Genomic DNA, 19,778 nt, shown 5'->3' with positions numbered 1-19,778 from the left:
GATCAATCTTGGAGAATACTGACGCCCCATGAAGCTGATCCATCAAATCATCTATTCTCGGCAAGGGGTACTTGTTTTTGATAGTTAGCTTGTTCAGCTGCCTATAGTCCACACACAACCTTGAGCTGCCATCCTTCTTCTTTACCAACAAGACAGGCGCTCCCCACGGCGACGCACTCGGCCGTATAAACTGTTTCTCAAGCAATTCCTCTATCTGCTTCTTTAACTCCACCAGCTCAGCTGGCGCCATGCGGTAAGGAGCTATCGTCACAGGACCGGCTCCTGGTACCAAGTCTATGGAGAACTCAACTTCTCTCCTAGGGGGTAAACCTGGTACCTCTTCAGGGAACACATCCTCAAACTCTCTGACCACCGGTATCACTGATATCCTTTCCTCTTTCTCAACTTCTATTCTGGCGAAGACCATGAAGCAATGGGCACCGTCCCGGATTTCCTTCATAACCCCATGAGAAGACAACAACTCAGGCTCCTCTGAGTTTGAGAACAACAGCTTCTTCTCCCGACAGTCTATGAGAACGTGATTGGCAGAGAGCCAATCCATTCCCAAGATCACATCTAACCCTTGCAGAGGGAGGCATATAAGATTGACTTTGTATACGCGCCCCTCTACCTCAACTGAACATCTAGAACACACAGAAGAAGTCCTAACCAACCCAGATGCCGGAGTCGATACCACTAGATCAAACTGTAGCTCACACACCGGCAGACCCAACTCCCGCACACAAGACTCAGACACAAATGAGTGTGTCGCTCCAGAATCAAAAAGAACACAACAGGACTTGCCAGATATCACACAACAACCAATAACAAGGTTACCTGAACCTGCCGCCTCTGACCCAGTCATCGCAAAGACCCTGCCTGTAGCCTGAGGCCTGCTGCCTCCTCCTCTCTGTTGAGTCTGGCCTGAACTCTGACTCGAAGTCTGTGGTGGGGGTCGTGCTACTGCCCCTCTCCTAGAAGGACAATCCCTGCCGAAGTGGCCTACCCTGCCACATAGGTTGCATCTGCGAAAACCTGGAAGTTGTGGACAGAAATTCTTCGCATGCGGTCCTCCGCAATGGTAACACTGTATCCTGCCGGGCGGAAAAGAGAAACCTCCAGATCCCTGCAGCTGTGGATGAGGTCTTGCATACGGCTTCCTCTTCTCTTCAATCCTCGGCCTGGACCCAGATGGTCCACTAACTCTCTGTTGTGGCTGCTGCTGCTGAGCTTCCACCTCTACCTTCATTCGCTCCATGACCCTGGCCTTTTCCACTAAGGCCGCAAAGTCCTTGATGGACAGTGGAGCTACCATCAGCCGAATGTCTCCTCTGAGACCATTCTCAAACTTCCTGCAGCGCCACTCCTCATCAAGCGGCATGGTGTAGAAACGTCCCAGATGCTTGAACTGCTCGGCATACTCGGCCACTGACTTGCTCCCCTGTGTCAGCTGGAGGAACTCTACCTCCTTAGCGTACCTCACGCTGTCCGGAAAGTACTCTGAAAGGAACCTCCTCTTGAAGGCTCTCCATGTGATGTCCTCATGTTTCTCTTCCATCACCAGCTTCATGCTGGCCCACCAATGCTCAGCCTCTCCGGTGAGCATGTAGACAGTGAAAGCAAGCCTGCTTTCATCCGGGCATCTCTTAGCGTCAAAGATACGCTCCATATCTTTCATCCATTGATCCGCCTGGTCGGGACTCTTCTTGCCATCAAACTTGGCAGGTTGGTGCTTCAAGAAGTCTTCCAAACTCCATTCAGGGGGTGGAGGTTGGGGATGAGGACCATACATCGGCGCACCAGCAGCATTCTCCCCTAACTGACGGAGAGCATCCACATGCTGCCTCTGCGCATCCTCAGCAGCCTGCCTAGCAGCCTCCATCTGCTGCATCATGAAGTGCTGCTGCTCTAGAGAGGCTTCCTGGCGCTGCATCGCCGCCTCATGCTGTTGCATCATAGCATTGCTCTGTTGCGTCAAGGCTGCAGCCATAGCCTCGATCGCCCTAGCAAGGTCTTGCCCTTCACCCTGGGAAGGTTGAGGAGGAGCTACACGAGGGGGTGCCATATCACTGGACACACAGAAAGAACCATTAGGAACTGGATTAGACTGGAACTCATCTAAACACAACAAAGAGGGCACAACTAAAGCTAAGCAACCACATAACCCACAGACACTTAGGAACGAAGGCTCTGATATTTGTTTTTCTTTCAGAATATTCATTGCATATATTGATATTTAAGTAGAAAACTTCTGATAAAAAAATAAAAATAAACTTTAGAAAGTTATAGGACTTAAAATATTCATTTTTTAAAATCACATTTAAAGATTAATAAAATATAAAATTGAAACTGTGGGAACTATAATGCGACAAATTTAGCTCACATAATGTCTCAAGCTGTGTGAAAAAACACATAAAGAACCTCTAAGAATAACCAATACCCTGTTTTTTACACTTTCTCCACGGTCAAACATGGCAGATTCTTCTTACTCTCTTTCTCTTCTCGCAGATAATATTGGGGCCCTTATATCTAGATTTCAGATTGCAGAAACAGACCAAAGAGCCACTAAAAAGCATGTAGACCCTGCCATCTATGCAGCCTCAAAAGCAACGCTGATTAGAAGAGTATCCATCGCTTCCCTCTTCTTTATATCCATTACCACCTTTTTTAACTTCTAACTGTTTCATTCTTGTCTCCCCTTCATTCTTCGTTTCTCCACTACTTTTTCTTTTGACCAAAACCTCCCCTTTTTTCTTCTTGATCTCAGTGAAAAGGACACTCAATACTTTTCTCTCTTCTCATTTGCATCATGTAGTTTTATTTGATAAGTTCATAGTATTTTTAAAATTAATATGTTTTAGTATACTCATTAAGTAAATTTTGGTTTTCAGTTAGATAAAGTCAAATAATATTCATGATTTATTCAAACAGAAATTGTTTTTAATTTTTTTTTTCACACACAACACATATCCAGGTAAATCCAACACTCCAATTTCTAAATCAAAGACAACATAGCCTAAAAAATCAACACCTACAGATCTTTCAATCATTGTACCCTTACCACCCCCAATAAATGTGGTAATGTATTGCTTCCGTAATAGGCCCATGTGTCATGTGTGCATGTCTCATGCACGTATATCACAGATGAATGATTTCAGACGCACTTAACCTCTGGTAAAAGATTGTTTGTTCTCGGGGCCAAGTTGAAGCTAAGAGTTTGAAACATCCCTATCTATGTCTTTAATTATATGTTCCTGAGACATCACTCTCTCTAGCCTTTACCTTTAGCTAGCTACTATGCCTTGTTTCCTTAAATTAGATTATCTATATATATACACTCCCATGCTAATCTTGTGTCTTACTGTCTTACATTGTCCCCTTTTACTGCTATTCCCTCTCTGTCTCTTTTCTGTTTTTCTGTCTCACATAACAAAATAGATACAAAATATTCAATTTTTTTTATTGTTTTTTGGCAATAGTGAAGTTTCTTTTCTTTAGTATATTAGCTCATGATGTTGAGAACAACCGAAAAGGTGTGCTTCACCCCTGATTTCAATGAGAAACCAATCATGTTTCTCAAGCAAACAAGTGGTGGTGGTGATAGTGGAAGAGTCTTGGGAAACAAGAAGAGGGTCACCGGAAGTTGGACTTTCAGATTTGCTAAAGAATCTAAATTTTCACCTGTGAGATTCTTGCAGCAAATAAGAGCAAAAATGGTAAGTGCGATTAGAGTTGTTTCTATTAGAAGGAGATCCTCTACGAAGGTTTCTTCTTCCTCTTTGGCCAGATCACGTTCAGTGTCAGACCCCACTGATTCACACCGTGCCAAAGCTGTGGAAGATTGCATTGAGTTCTTACATTCTTCTTCATCTAGAGAGAGACCAAGCTCAGTTTCTGAATCTTCTGTCTAAGAATGCATGCTTTTGATATTTGTTCGTCTTTGCAAGAGATGTATATTTGGGAAGATGGTATGCTTTATTGGTTTCCATTGGCATGTTCATTTGTAGGAAACAGAAGTTAGTCATTTGTACACAGTACCACTTTGGTAATGGAGTTTGACCAGAAATTGAGATTCTGCATTGGTTTAAATTATGTTTTGTATTGTGAACCTTAATTGTTGATTCATAAGAAGACATTGTACGTATAGTTCAACTTCGTCGTGCTTCTGATATTGTTTTCAGTGTTCATCTATTTCTTACAGTTCATTGCCCGAATTTAATTAATGACGAACTGTCCTTTCTTTCTATTGACAATATGGTTCTCACTGTAATTTAGATATCCTTGATTTAAAAAGTAAAATTGTCTCTTGAATTCTAAAATGATTATCCACTAGCAGAGATGAAGTGATTTGAGACGTTCGAGTTCTGAAAATGAAGCTATATTAAATACCAGAGTGGTTTATATTTTATCCGTGTTCGTGAATATGAATTCCTGTGAAGGATACTATTATGGTCCCTAAAAATTGTAATATTAATTTGAAACATATATATCTATATATACTTCAAGATAATCATTAATCGTACAAAAGTCCTTACCAACTTACCTTAGAATTCTATTTATAGTTTCCTATGTGGACTTATGATTATGGCTTTTTTAATTGAGGCCCAATTACTTTTTAAACTTGATTATTGACCTGTTTTACTTTAACTACAAATGTCTAATTATTTCGCTTCGCCACCCGACTGACGAGGCAGTGCGTGCGGACCCCCATCGGCCATGGTTTTGCGCCCTAACATCTGCATGAGAATGGCAAGTCATGATCGGTGATCACAAGGAACACAATAAGAAGGAACACAATAAGAAGGATCTCAATGTGATTTTCAATTATTTGTTGACAAAGCAAATGTGGTATAAGACCGTCCGATCGTTGCGGGCAGCCTTCAGCCGCTTGTCCTTGGGTCGTTCAGTTGTAGCGGCCTTAATCTCACTTCAGAGAGATTGCAACATCAACCACCCACGACTTCAATCCCAATTGTTGGATTGCTCAGGCGTTACGGGCGACCTTCGACCGCTTATTGTAAGATCCACAAAATTTAATTAATTAAATAAATAATTAATTAATAAATACGGGTAGTGGGAGCCTTTATGGCAATTGATGTTAATTTGTAAGATGTGGAAAAGTACTAGCACAAATGATTGAGAGTACTTATTTGTGTGAGAGCACTTGGATTCGAGTTCTGTGTATGACAAATTGTGTGTTATTTAATTTGTGCGTTATTTTGATAATATAAGTGATCATAGGGAGTGATAATGTAATCCTATATTTATAGGAATTGTCATGAAACATGAATTAGATTAACTTAAACCAACATGCTAATCCTTGTTTGTCTTGTTTTGTAGGTAATTAAGAGAAAGTAGAGCATGGCTAGGTGGGACTTAGTGATTGGAGCACTTGGATGAAATGGAAGAGAGAGGAAAGCAAAAAGCATAAAGCAAAAGCAAAAGTAGACATATACCTTGTCTCCTTTTGCCTTTGTGGTTTATGCCTTAGAAGGTCACTTGGTCTCCTTCCTCTTTTGGCCTAGAATCCTCATGGGAATGCCTCCACCAATCATCTCCCTTCACTTGGCCAAGACTCACTCTCACATTAGGTTTAGGGTTTGCTAGTTAATCCTTTTTCATGTTTTTGTATTTGCTAAAGGACCCCTATGAACTCCTATTTAAAGGGTGTTCCTTGTCTTGTAAAAGGGTTGAACATTTTGAAGTAAAACACTTATGTGTCTCAACCATTTGTGAGAGTTTCCTCCCTAGGGAGTGAATACTTTTAAGCCTTATCTTGCATAGCAAGTGGCGGCACACATCCACTCATCTTCAAGGTTGTCATGGCTTCTAGCCTAGCCTTGTAGTGGCGTGCTTCTCACATTTTGACCATTTCTTTCCTTTGCATTTGATGTTTTCTTCTTCCTTTAATTGTTCTTGGTTTTCTATGGTTTATGTGCCTTCCATTTCCTTTTTGTTTTGAATCAATCCATCATCTTCTTCTCTTGAGCTTTGGGAAAGGAACCTTCACATCTAGATAGCTTGCTATCTTAATGTCCAGTGGGGATTTCACTTAGCTTTCTTAATCAACTCACACCATATTCAATCATCTTAAAAAGGAACAAGATAATCCTTCATCACTCACCCTATCTACTTTTGTTTGGCAATGATCGTGTACGTGGTACACGTGATGATGTTTTTGTAGGTGGTTCTGGTGAGGCTTAGCGCCGGAGCGGGGATAGCTTATGAGTTTATTTATTTTATGATTTTGAAATCAGATGTAAACTCTTTTGAGATGTTTTAGACTATTTTCCATTACTTTTATAAACTATGGATATTGGCTTTTATTAACAAAAGTATTTAAATTTCCCGTGTTTTTGGGAAATGATGCTTTAATAAATGAAGCTGATGTAATATTTCTTTAATTTTTATTTAAAATCGATAATATCCTGTCATGATGTTACACGTTACCAATGTTATTCGTATTGGGAACTCCACCTGACATTACGGAGTGTGGTCCATAGCATGGTTTCCTACACGTGCTCTACTATTTGTGGCTAGTACGTGTGGCGCAAGACATCTTGAGGTACTCATCAAAAGACGTAGAACACGGGTAACATGGTGGTGGCCATGTGACATGAAATCAAAGGATGGAATTGCTTTGGTGTGTTTGTAATGATATATATGTTTTATATATTTGTTTGTTTAACTATTAGCTCAGCCTATTCGCGTGTGTTTGGCAATGATCGTGTGCGCGGTAGACGAGAGCGAATGAGGTTGCAAAGAGCGGATTAGGTTGCAGGTGGATCTGGTGAGCCTAGAGACGGAGCGTGGATAGATCGGGAGAAAAGAGTTTTTTAGAGTTTTTATGTTTATGGTTTTTGAATAAGATTGTGATGAAGGATTAACCCCAACCAAGGATGGAGGCACATGCTTAAGAAGACTAAGCATGTTTAGAAAGGAAGTTCACTAATCCTTCATCCCTTTCATTTGTGTTTGTTATTTTTTGATTCCCTAAGTTGGCTTAGTTGAATCAACTTTAGTTGACTTGTTGACCTTTGACTAGGTTTGACTTGTTGACTATAGTTGACTTGACTTAAGCCAACATGCTAATCTATGTTTATTTGCTTTGTAGGTTAATTAGGAGTAAGAAAGCAATGCTAGGTGGCGCATGGTGATTGGGGAGCATAAATGATGTGGAGGAGAGAGTAAAACAAAGGCATAAAGCATAAAGTAAAAGGCATAAAACAAGTGTACCTATGTACCTTTGGTCTCCTTTGTTTTTAGCACACTTTGGCCACTTTTTGGAGACATATGAGACACATTCTTTGTATCCTTTTGTGCTAGAACGAAATTAGCCTTGCACACACCATAGTTGGCTCTTTTGTCTCTCATTTTTGTAACCTTATTTGACCTAGTTTCTAGAAGCTAGGGTTAGGTTTTTGTAGAGACATCCTTAGGTATCTTTTATTTGCTTAGAGGCCCCTAAACTCTTCTATATAAGGGGTGCTCCTAAACATGTAAAAGGGTTGAACATTTTGAAGTACAAACATTCTTGTGTCTCAACCATTTGTGAGAGTTTCCTCCCTTGGTAGTGAATACTTCTAAGCCTTATCTTGCATAGCAAGTGGCGGCACACATCCACTCATCTTCAAGGTTGCCATGGCTTCTAGCCTAGCCTTGTAGTGGCGTGCTTCTCACATTTTTACCATTCCTTTCCTTTCCATTTTATGTTTTCTTCTTCCTTTAATTGTTCTTGGTTTTCTATGGTTTATGTGCTTTTCATTTCCTTTTTGTTTTGAATCAATCCATCATCTTCTTCTCTTGAGCTTTGTGAAAGGAACCTTCACATCTAGATAGCTTGCTATCTTAATGTCCAGTAGGGATTTCACTTAGTTTTCTTAATCAACTCACACCATATTCAATAATCTTAAAAAGGAACAACATAATCCTTCATCATTTGGAATACTTCTAAGCCTTATCTTGCATAGCAAGTGGCGGCACACATCCACTCATCTTCAAGGTTGCCATGGCTTCTAGCCTAGCCTTGTAGTGGCGTGCTTCTCACATTTTTACTATTCCTTTCCTTTCCATTTTATGTTTTCTTCTTCCTTTAATTGTTCTTGGTTTTCTATGGTTTATGTGCTTTTCATTTCCTTTTTGTTTTGAATCAATCCATCATCTTCTTCTCTTGAGCTTTGTGAAAGGAACCTTCACATCTAGATAGCTTGCTATCTTAATGTCCAGTGGGGATTTCACTTAGTTTTCTTAATCAACTCACACCATATTCAATAATCTTAAAAAGGAACAACATAATCCTTCATCATTTGGTATTAGAGCCTGGTTGTCCTTGAATATGGTGTTTTCATGTTCTAACCTTGTCTTGTGTAGCTATCTTTGAATGGTCCACATAAAAACAGTGCTGGCAGCAACGTGTGCGTTTTTGAAAAAAATACTGCAGCTAGCTCAGTGGTCCAAAAGTAATGTTCTTTATATCAAAAGAAAGCTCTGTGAGTCTAATTTCCAACAAAAAAAGAATTAACGCATTTGGAGTTCTGTGGAGAGAGTTATGATCAAATGAGTGAGAAAAGGTCAGAGCTACCGAGAATACGAAAAACAACGTTTTCAGGTTATGTTGTGGCAATTTTGGCTTCGGTTTTGTGACTCTTTTGCTCCTAAATGTGGTTGGATAACATGTCTTTTGATGCTTACTCTTTGAGCCTCAAATCCATGAGTTTAAATGCATGATAGCTACATGTTTGTGTCTTTGTGTATGTCATGTTGAGTCTTTAAATGTGTCTAACTTTTGCTTGAGTCATATGTCATATGCTTCTTTGAGTTTTCTTATTCTTGTTTCTAAGTATTTGAGCTATTGCATGAGATCTATGCCTTTTGTTGTAGCATGCTCCTTGAAATTGATTTTGACCTATTTTTTAAGGAACTAAGTGTTAAAGACACCCTAAAATATCCTTCTCATCATCTTAAGTACCTAGTTTTGAAAAGAAAAATTATTTTCATGACCAAAAACAGTTTGGAAGAGAGCTAATGTGTTGCTTGGTGAATCCATTTGGCCATTTTTACTAGGTGTTATGCTACCAAATTTTATACTTGGATTTTAGGTGATATTGGCAAATTAGTTCCATGCTTTAACTTGGTTATGATCTTTCTTGGTGTATGCATAATTTGAGGTATAATCTTGGCTTGTTCAAATGCTTTCCATAGAGTCTTTAAAAGTGTTTTTCATTGCTTTAGTCTTATTCAAGTTTTGTCTTTAAAACAAAATTTCCTTAGAAGTTAAACTTTCTTGTTTTTGTGCTTTTCTTGCTTGTCACTAGGTGTTCTTTGTTGTGTCTTAGTAGTTTTCTTTTCTTGAAACTCTTGGGATGTTGTGGCCGAATCACTTGTCTTGCATTTGAAAGGTTTTGAACAAGTTTTTAAAAGTGTTTGCTTCACTCCTTTGGTGGATTTTGAGTGCTAGCCTTGCCTTGTTACTTTGGGAGAGTGATCTAAACACTTGGGTTACAATTTGGGTTGGATTTGGTCTCGGTTTTCATGTTGTCTAACCTCTAATCCATTTATTTTGTCTCGGATTTGAGTGTTTTTGTTGTAGGAATCATGGCAAGTTCATCAAATGCACCTACACCAAACAAAAACAATACATTGATGAGATTGCTTCGGGATTTGGAGTTGTCTAGGAAGGAGGCCTTTGAACAATTAAGAAAAGACAAGGAGCAAAGTGACCTAAGAATCCAAGAGCACATTCAAAGGCTTGAAGCTAAAGAGTAAGAAAGAGAGGCTAGGAAAAGAGGGCATTCTAGGCGTAACCCATCACAAGAAGAGCAAACTCCAAAGATTCCTAAGTTCTATGGAGGAAGTGATCCCAAAGTCTTCCTTGATTGGGAAGCTAAAGTTGATCAAATTTTCAATGAAAATCATGTAAAGGATCAAAAACAAGTTGATCTAGTAGTTTTAGGATTTTTGGAGTATGCCAATACTTGGTGGCATAAAGTTTGTAAGAATTATGACCAAGGGCCACCCGCGGCTTCTTGGATGGACATTAAAACTCTTATGCGCGCTAGATTTGTTCCTCCCTCCTATAGGAAGGAACTTCTTTTGAAGCTCCAAAGGCTTCACCAAGGTTCTATGAGTGTGAGTGAGTACTTTAAAGAATAAGAGTCTCAAATGCGTACGGTTGAAATAAAAGAGACTAACAAAGAGAAAATAAAAAGATTTGTGAGTGGTCTTAGGAGAGACATACAAGACCAAGTAGAGTTGTATGAGTACTCCACTCTTGAAAATGTTTTCACACTTGCCCTTGGGATTGAAATTCAATTGAAAAGAAAAAGAAGGGCAAGGAAGAGTTACTCACCCAATCACTACTTTAGTCACTCATGGAAGGGAAAGGATAAAAAGAAACATGATAAGTTCCCTTCTAACTCTCATCAAGAACCACCAAGTAAAAGTAAGTCACCAAGTGATCACATTCACCATTCCACTTCTCAAAGATCAAGTTCCATTAAATGTTTTAAATGTTTGGGTTATAATCACATTGCTTTAAATTGCCCAACCAAAAGGACCATGATCTTAAAGAAGAGTAATGATGTTGAAAGTGAACACTCATCTCCCCATTCTCTTTCAAAAGAATCTTCTTCCTCTAGTAAAACTAAAATTTTTGAGAAAGACCCTATGTTATTAAGGCGCATGATAGGTCAAGATCAAAGTGAGCTTGAGCCAACTCAAAGAGAAAACATTTTTCAATCTAGATGCAAAATTAACAAATGGGTTTGCTCTCTAATTATTGATGGAGGAAGTAGTACCAATGTAGCTAGCACAAGGTTGGTGGAAAAGCTTAGCTTAGAGACCATTCCTCATGCTAAGCCCTACAAGCTTGCTTGGAAAAGTAAAGAGGGAGAAATAAATGTCAATAAACAAGTCCTAATTAACTTCTCTATAGGAAGCTACAAAGATGAGGTGCTATGTGATGTTGTTCCCATGGAAGTCACACATATCTTACTAGGTAGGCCATGGCAATTTGATAATCAAACTTTACATGATGGTCATACCAACCAATACATTTTCTTCAAAAATGGGAAAAAGACAACTTTACTACCTCTATCACCTCAAGAAGTTAATAAGGATAGAAATAAAATAAGAAAAGATAAAGAAGAAAAAGAAAAGGGGCAAGCTTTCACCAAGGTGTTACTTGCCTACAAAAAAATTCTTCCAAAGCAAGATGTGCATCACTCTTCCTTCTCTTCCCAAGCCAAAAAGGAAGGCCCAAAGCATAAGCAAGAGAGGAAGAGTAGTCTAGAAAATAAAGATGGCCTAACCAAAGCTAGGGGTAATACCCTTAGAAAGGATGGAACAAAAGCTCATAAAAGGGAGGCGCAAATCCTCCCCCAAATCAAGTCAAGTTCCATCCACAAAGGCTTAAAGAATTTGTGGTCAAATTCTCTCCAAGAAGGGGAGGATGATGAAGGATTAACCCCAACCAAGGATGGAGGCACATGCTTAAGAAGACTAAGCATGTTTAGAAAGGAAGTTCACTAATCCTTCATCCCTTTCATTTGTATTTGTTATTTTTTGATTCCCTAAGTTGGCTTAGTTGAATCAACTTTAGTTGACTTGTTGACCTTTGACTAGGTTTGACTTGTTGACTATAGTTGACTTGACTTAAGCCAACATGCTAATCTATGTTTATTTGCTTTGTAGGTTAATTAGGAGTAAGAAAGCAATGCTAGGTGGCGCATGGTGATTGGGGAGCATAAATGATGTGGAGGAGAGAGTAAAACAAAGGCATAAAGCATAAAGTAAAAGGCATAAAACAAGTGTACCTATGTACCTTTGGTCTCCTTTGTTTTTAGCACACTTTGGCCACTTTTTGGAGACATATGAGACACATTCTTTGTCTCCTTTTGTGCTAGAACGAAATTAGCCTTGCACACACCATAGTTGGCTCTTTTGTCTCTCATTTTTGTAACCTTATTTGACCTAGTTTCTAGAAGCTAGGGTTAGGTTTTTGTAGAGACATCCTTAGGTATCTTTTATTTGCTTAGAGGCCCCTAAACTCTTCTATATAAGGGGTGCTCCTAGACATGTAAAAGGGTTGAACATTTTGAAGTAAAAACACTCTTGTGTCTCAACCATTTGTGAGAGTTTCCTCCCTTGGGAGTGAATACTTCTAAGCCTTATCTTGCATAGCAAGTGGCGGCACACATCCATTCATCTTCAAGGTTGCCATGGCTTCTAGCCTAGCCTTGTAATGGCATGCTTCTCACATTTTTACCATTCCTTTCCTTTCCATTTTATGTTTTCTTCTTCCTTTAATTGTTCTTGGTTTTCTATGGTTTATGTGCTTTTCATTTCCTTTTTGTTTTGAATCAATCCATCATCTTCTTCTCTTGAGCTTTGTGAAAGGAACCTTCACATCTAGATAGCTTGCTATCTTAATGTCCAGTGGGGATTTCACTTAGTTTTCTTAATCAACTCACACCATATTCAATAATCTTAAAAAGGAACAACATAATCCTCATCAGATTGTAATCTTTTTTATTATCAAACTTGATATTGTAATTGAGTTTTATAATTATGGATTGAGGTATTTCCTGGTCACGTAATAAAGTTTTAAATTTCCCGCGTTTTTGGCAACTGATGTTTTAATAAATGACGCGTATTTATTATTATCTTTATTTTATTATTTTAAATTCGTAATATCCGGTCGGGATGTTACATTTGGTATCAAAGCTTTGTTTTCAAAATGATTTTTTGGGTCTTGGGGAGTGAACTTATCGTGTTTCGCTTATGAGACTAAGTTATTATTTTGTTTGTTAAGAATTGGTTGTGTAAGTCTTAACTGAAACTGTTTGGTGTGAACAGCTGAAAATGTTGCATGCTTACGCGATGGCTAACAGTAGGAGAAGGAACAATGCTGGGGCTGATGATATCGCTAATGCTATTCATCACGCAGGAGCCAGCTAAATTTAGTGGCAAGGCCACTCCTGACGAGACTGATGCTTGGCTGAGGGAGTGTGAGAAAATCTATCGCGTTATAGAGTGCACTGATGCACAGAAGTTAACCTTTGTTACCTTTCTTCTGGTTACCGATGCAGAGTACTAGTGGGTAGAGATGCAACAGCTAATGTCACAAAAGAGTGGAGGTGCAAAAAGTTCGAGGGTGGACTTAAACATGAGTTGCGCAGGTTCCTGGTGCCACTCAAGATCAGAGAATTTCTAGTTTTGGTCGAGCAGGCCAAAACAGTTGAGCAACTAGAGATGGGATGTAGCAGAGTGGCAAGACCACAGAAGGCTGCCACAAACTCTAGACAACAGAAGAAACCCTATAACAGACCGTAGTCTTTAGCTAGAAAACTATAGTGCTATAACTATGGTGGAAAGCATCTCAGAAGGGCTTGCCTAAAACCCTCTGACAGTTCTAGAGGTAGTGCTAGTACTGGCAAGGGCTATGTGTGTGATCAACCTAGACACTTTTCCCGATAGTGTCCCAAAAAGAAACCAGCGGGTGGCGCTCAAACAAAGAAGCTAGTAGGGGAGCGACCTGGAAGCATCGGGGCATGTGTTTGCATTGACTAGGACCGAGGCGACTCAGTTAGGTAACCTGTTGTAGAACACTTGCTTGCTTTTTAATAACACTATGGTGGTATTGTTTGACTTAGGAGCTACCCATTCATTTGTATCAATTGAATGTGTGAGGAGGCTCGAACTTGTAATGCGAGAGTTAGGGTGTGAGCTGATTGTTGCGACACCAACATTTGGCGAGGTATCGCCAACTCTATTTGTGTGGGATGTCCTATGGAAGTTGTAGGCCGTAGGTTCAAGGTGAATCTCATATGCTTGCTGATGGAGGGTTTGGACGTGATTCTGGGGATGGACTTGGTGTCCAGCAACCACTTTGTTATCGATTGCGGACGACGTAGAGCAGTATTCCTAGATATAGAAGGACTAAAGATGATATCGTCTAACCAGGCAATGATGGAGATAAAAGCTTGATGAAGGCATGACCACCTCCATAGAAGCTCCCTTAAGAAGGATAACTAGAAGCATGTCTAGAGGGGAGTCTTCTATTCTATCACCTTTATCTTTGTTTTGCAATACTTTAGTTTGAATTCCCTAAGTTGGTTTCTAGTTGACTTATTTTGGTTGACTTGTTGACTTTGATCCAAAGTTGACCTTTGATCAAGATTAGATTAACTTAAACCAACATGTTAATTCTTGTTTGTCTTGTTTTGTAGGTAATTAAGAGAAAGTAGAGCATGGCTAGGTGGCACTTGGTGATTGGAGCACTTGGATGAAGTGGAAGAGAGAGGAAAGCATAAAGCATAAAGCAGAAGCAAAAGTAGACATGTACCTTGTCTCCTTTTGCTTTTGTGGTTTATGCCTTAGAAGGTCACTTGGTCTCCTTCCTCTTTTGGCCTAGAATCCTCATGGGAATGCCTCCACCAATCATCTCCCTTCACTTGGCCAAGACACACTCTCACATTAGGCTTAGGGTTTGCTAGTTAATCCTTTTTCATGTTTTTGTATTTGCTAAAGGACCCCTATGAACTCCTATTTAAAGGGTTCTCCTTGTCTTGTAAAAGGGTTGATCACTTTGTTATAAACTTTGTGCATTCAACCACTAATTTTCGTGAGCTCTCCTTCCTAGAAGTGAACTCACCTTTGCCTTATCTTGCTTGCAAGTGGCGGCACCATCACTCATCTCAAGGGTTTGGTTGGCTTAGATCCCCCCTATGAGTGGCGTGCTTCTTCCATTCTTCATCTTCTATGCTTTCCATTTTTATTGTTTCTTCTTTCATTTTGCTCTTTAAGTGTTGTTATTGCCGTGTGTGTTTAAGCTTGAATCCAACTCTCTTCTCATGAGCTTGAGAAATGAACCTTCACATCTAGATAGCATGCTATCTTAATGTCAAGTGGGAATTTTCAAAAAGCTTTCTTAAACAACTTCACCATCTTCATAACTCTAAAAGGAAACAAGATAATCCTTCATCAAAGTTGGAGCTACTTGCTTTATGATAGTAGCTTAGGTAGAGAAGAGGAGTACAACTGAGCAGATTAGAAGCATACCAGTGATGGATGAGTATGCAAGTGTCTTTCGAGATGAGATTCCAGAACTACCGCCAAGTAGGGATGTGGATTTCACTATTGATCTCATCCCTAGAGCTGGTCCAGTATTGATGGCACCTACAGAGTTAGCCGAACTGAAGAAGTAGATTGAAGACCTACTGGAGAAGAAGTTTGTTCGGCCAAGTGCATCACCATGGGGAGCACTTGTGCTATTTGTGAAGAAGAAGGATGGCAGTTTAAGGCTTTGTGTTGATTATCGTTAGCTGGACAAGCTGACCATTAAGAATAAGTACCCATTGTCAATAATTGATGATTTGCTAAATCAGTTGAGAGGACTAGCAATATTCTCTAAGATTGACTTGAGGTCTGGATATCATCAGATCTTAGTAAAACCGGAGGACGTACAAAAGACAACTTTCAGGTCTCGCATGGGTGGCATGAATCACAAGACTGTTTCAAGTTTCAAGAGTTAAAATGTACAAATGGTCGACTTTTGGCTTTTATATGTGATGAGTCCATCTTCAAGAGTAAGGAAGCCAAAGAGAAGCCATGCAGAATTGATGAGGCTTCCATGGAGAAGGATGAAGGTGCGGAAGCTAAAAGATGAGAGGAGAAATGATGCGGCAATGGTGTTTGGAGAAGCTCTCAAGTGAGGTTGGGCCAACACTCAAGGAAGGGGGCTAGAGGAAACCAAGAAGGAGAACTCTAGCCTAAGTTGATTCACAAAAAGAGAGGAGTCTGGAGTCATCTCAACAGAATTTCTCTACTATATTCATGAATGAAAATACAAGGGTCCTAAGCTCTCTATTTATAGGCTAAAATGAGACCAAGGAGTCTCCAAAAAGTGGAGGGAAAAAGGAGTCTAGAAAGTTGAATTTTGGAGCCAAAAAGGAGCATGTGGGAGGTGTGACTTGCCACCTGAGCAAGTCACACTTGTCTTGCCATGGGAAGTTAACTCTCATCCTTGGAGAGCAAGTTTGAGAAGCTTCTAGGCTTTTCTAGAGTAGACACACTACTCTTGGCCCATTTGGTCCAATTCCCCTTTTTGGTCCAAAATTACTTCTAAAGCCCAATTTCCTCTAAGGCCCAATACATGGCCCAAAGAAAACCCTATTCTACTGGGCCCAAAATAAAAAGCCCAAAATAAAATCCTAATCTAGTAATTACAAGCAAAGTGTCCTAGGCTAGGTCTTCACATCTTCCTTGGCCCATGTGAAGTTCATCTTGGGCCTTGCATGCGCATTTAAGGCCCATTCCTCTTGTATTCTCCTAGCCATAAAAAGAATCAAGACAATTAAAGATAGCACAAAATAATGGCCCAATAAAAGTATAAGGCCCAAAATGATTATTTATTTAATGACAAAGAAAAACTAAATGGGCCAGGCCATTGGCCCAAGCTGAAAAGCCTTGTAGGGTGATATTCATCAATATGTGAGGTAAAAGCTAGACTAATTCTTGACCCTTAGATCAAGCTTGGAGGAGAAGCTTTAATCATCACCCTTGGATGGTGGCTTGGAGAAAGAGGCATCTTCCTAGCCTTTGGATGAAGACTTGGAAAAGAAGACAGTCTCTTAGCCCTTGGATGAAGGAGGCACATGGGTGGAGTATGGACTTGGCTCCATGGGATGCATGATCCATGAGGTGTAGGAAGCAATGTTAACTTCCACTTAGTCCACCTTTGACCACTGGTAGCTCATGGCCAAATCTCCTATTGGGCTTAGTCAAGCCTAATTTTATCAATTCATCTACACATTGTTTGACTTATTATTCTAGAAAAACAAGGCCAAAACAATGGCCCAATTTAAATCTATACTACTTCCTTCATGCATGATGAAGGATTGACCCCAACCAAGGATGGAGTCACATGCTTAAGAAGAGTAAGCATGTTTAGAAAGGAAGTTCACTAATCCTTCATCCTTTCATTTGTGTTTGTTATTTTTGATTCCCTAAGTTGACTTAGTTGAATCAACTTTAGTTGACTTAGTTGAATCAACTTTAGTTGACTTGTTGACCTTTGACTAGGTTTGACTTGTTGACTATAGTTGACTTGACTTAAGCCAACATGCTATCTATGTTTATTTGCTTTGTAGGTTAATTAGGAGTAAGAAAGCAATGCTAGGTGGCGCATGGTGATTGGGGAGCATAAATGATGTGGAGGAGAGAGTAAAGCAAAGGCATAAAGCATAAAGTAAAAGGCATAAAACAAGGGTACCTATGTACCTTTGGTCTCCTTTGTTTTTAGCACACTTTGGCCACTTTTTGGAGACATATAAGACACATTCTTTGTCTCCTTTTGTGCTAGAACGAAATTAGCCTTGCACACACCATAGTTGGCTCTTTTGTCTCTCATTTTTGTAACCTTATTTAACCTACTTTCTAGAAGCTAGGGTTAGGTTTTTGTAGAGACATCATTAGGTATCTTTTATTTGCTTAGAGGCCCCTAAACTCTTCTATATAAGGGGTGCTCCTAGACATGTAAAATGGTTGAAGATTTTGAGGTAAAAACACTCTTGTGTCTCAACTATTTGTGATAGTTTCCTCCCTAGGGAGTGAATACTTTTAAGCCTTATCTTGCATAGCAAGTGGCGGCACACATCCACTCATCTTCAAGGTTGCCATGGCTTCTAGCCTAGCCTTGTAGTGGCGTGCTTCTCACATTTTTACCATTCCTTTCCTTTCCATTTTACGTTTGCTTCTTCCTTTAATTGTTCTTGTTTTTCTATGGTTTATGTGCTTTCCATTTCCTTTTTCTTTTGAATCAATCCATCATCTTCTTCTCTTGAGCTTTGTGAAAGGAACCTTCACATCTAGATAGCTTGCTATCTTAATGTCCAGTGAGGATTTCACTTAGCTTTCTTAATCAACTCACACCATATTCAAGAATCTTAAAAAGGAACAAGATAATCATTCATCAGTCTAGGTAGAGGTCATGTGGTCGCTCAATGCCCTACCAAACGCACCATTGTGCTTAAGGGCAAATACCTCTACACTAGCTAAGATGAGTCATCTTCAAGTGATTCCGACACTTCTCATTCTAGTGATTCTCAAGAACATTGATATCCAAATGAAGGGAAACTTTTGATGATTAGGAGGCTTCTCAATAACCAACCTAGCATTGCTCTCAATGATCAAAGAGAAAATATTTTCTACACAAGATGTGAGGTTTTGAAAAACACTTGTTCTTTGATCATTGATAGTGGGTATTGTTGCAATTGTTGTAGCACAAGATTGGTTGAGAAGTTGAATTTGACTTTGTTACCCCATCCCAAACCTTACAAACTTCATTGGCTTAATGAAGATGGGGATCTCAAAGTTTAACATCAAGTAAAAGTCAAGTTCTCCATTGGGAAATTTAAAGATAATGTTTTATGTGATGTAATCCCAATGGAAGCTTGCCATATTCTCTTAGGGAGACCTTGGCAATTTGATCATAAAACCTTACACAATGGCCACACCAATGAGATCACTCCTAGCCAAGTTGCTAGTGATCAAGTTCAAATGCAAGCTAGGAGAGAGGAAGAGAGTTCCAAGAACTCTAATGCTTCTAAAGATTCTAAGGACAAGACAAAGGTAGAGAAAGTTTCTTCTTCTAAGGATGTTTCTCATGAAGTTCTTTTAACTCATAAAACTCTTTTGCACACTCTTCATAATGAGCAACCTCCCTTCCTCTTACTATGTCAAGCAATCCTTACTTATCTTGAACATCCTTCTCTTAAGGATCTACCTCCTTCCATTTGTGCTCTCCTTCATGAATTTCAAGATATTTTTCCAAAGGATAGGCCTCATGGTCTCCCACCTTTTAGAGGGATTGAGAACCAAATTGATTTTGTTCCAGGGGCAAGTCTTCCTAATAGACCCGCCTATAGGACAAACCCAATTGAGACCAAGGAGATAAAAACTCAAGTGAATGAGTTGCTAGACAAGGGATGGGTTCAAAAAAGTTTAAGTCCTTGTGTTGTGCCTGTGTTGTTGGTGCCTAAGAAAGATGGAAAGTGGCGTATGTGCTGTGATTGTAGGGCTATCAACAACATCACCATAAAATATAGGCACCCAATCCCAAGACTAGATGATATGTTGGATGAATTACATGGAGCACAAATATTTTCAAAAACAGACCTCAAAAGTGGTTATCACCAAATCCGTATTCAAAAAGGTGATGAGTGGAAAACTGCTTTCAAAACAAAATTTGGTCTATATGAATGGTTAGTCATCCCTTTGGTCTAACCAATGCTCCTAGTACATTCATGCGCCTAATGAATCATGTCTTACGAGATTGTATAGGCAAGTTTGTTGTTGTCTATTTTGATGACATTTTGGTGTACAATACAAGTTCTAAGCTTCATGTGGTCATCTTAGAGTTGTGTTATCTCTTCTCCGAGACCACCAAATCTATGCTAACATTGACAAGTGCACTTTCTGTGTAGAGAGTGTCATCTTTTTAGGATTTGTGGTCAATAAGAGTGGGGTGCATGTTGACCCCACAAAAATCAAGGCCATCCAAGAATGGCCTGTGCCAAAGAATGTTAGGGACATTAGAAGTTTTCATGGATTAGCAAGTTTTTATAGAAGATTTGTCCCCAACTTCTCCACCATTGCTTCACCCCTCAATGAACTTGTTAAGAAAGACATATCTTTTGAGTGGGGTGAAAGACAACAAAAGGCTTTTGATGATATCAAGACTAGGCTCACCCAAGCTCCCATTCTTGCTCTTCCAAACT

At 39.6% G+C, this 19,778-nt stretch overlaps 1 protein-coding gene across 1 annotated transcript; it reads left to right on the top strand.

Annotated features, from left to right (window-relative positions):
• Positions 1-3,198: 3,198 nt before the first annotated feature.
• On the top strand, positions 3,199-4,146 carry LOC114171464 (uncharacterized). Its single transcript, XM_028056473.2, has one exon. The coding sequence runs from the start codon at positions 3,510-3,512 to the stop codon at positions 3,909-3,911; it is 402 nt and encodes a 133-aa protein (XP_027912274.1). The 5' UTR covers positions 3,199-3,509; the 3' UTR covers positions 3,912-4,146.
• The last annotated feature ends 15,632 nt before the right edge of the window (positions 4,147-19,778 follow it).

Source organism: Vigna unguiculata, chromosome 10, assembly GCF_037176805.1.
Source record: "Vigna unguiculata cultivar grain cowpea cultivar isolate G323 ecotype 2 chromosome 10, ASM3717680v1, whole genome shotgun sequence".
Classification (NCBI taxonomy): domain Eukaryota; kingdom Viridiplantae; phylum Streptophyta; class Magnoliopsida; order Fabales; family Fabaceae; genus Vigna; species Vigna unguiculata.
Note: the sequence above shows the minus strand (reverse complement) of the source record. Positions and strands in the feature narration are given on the sequence as shown.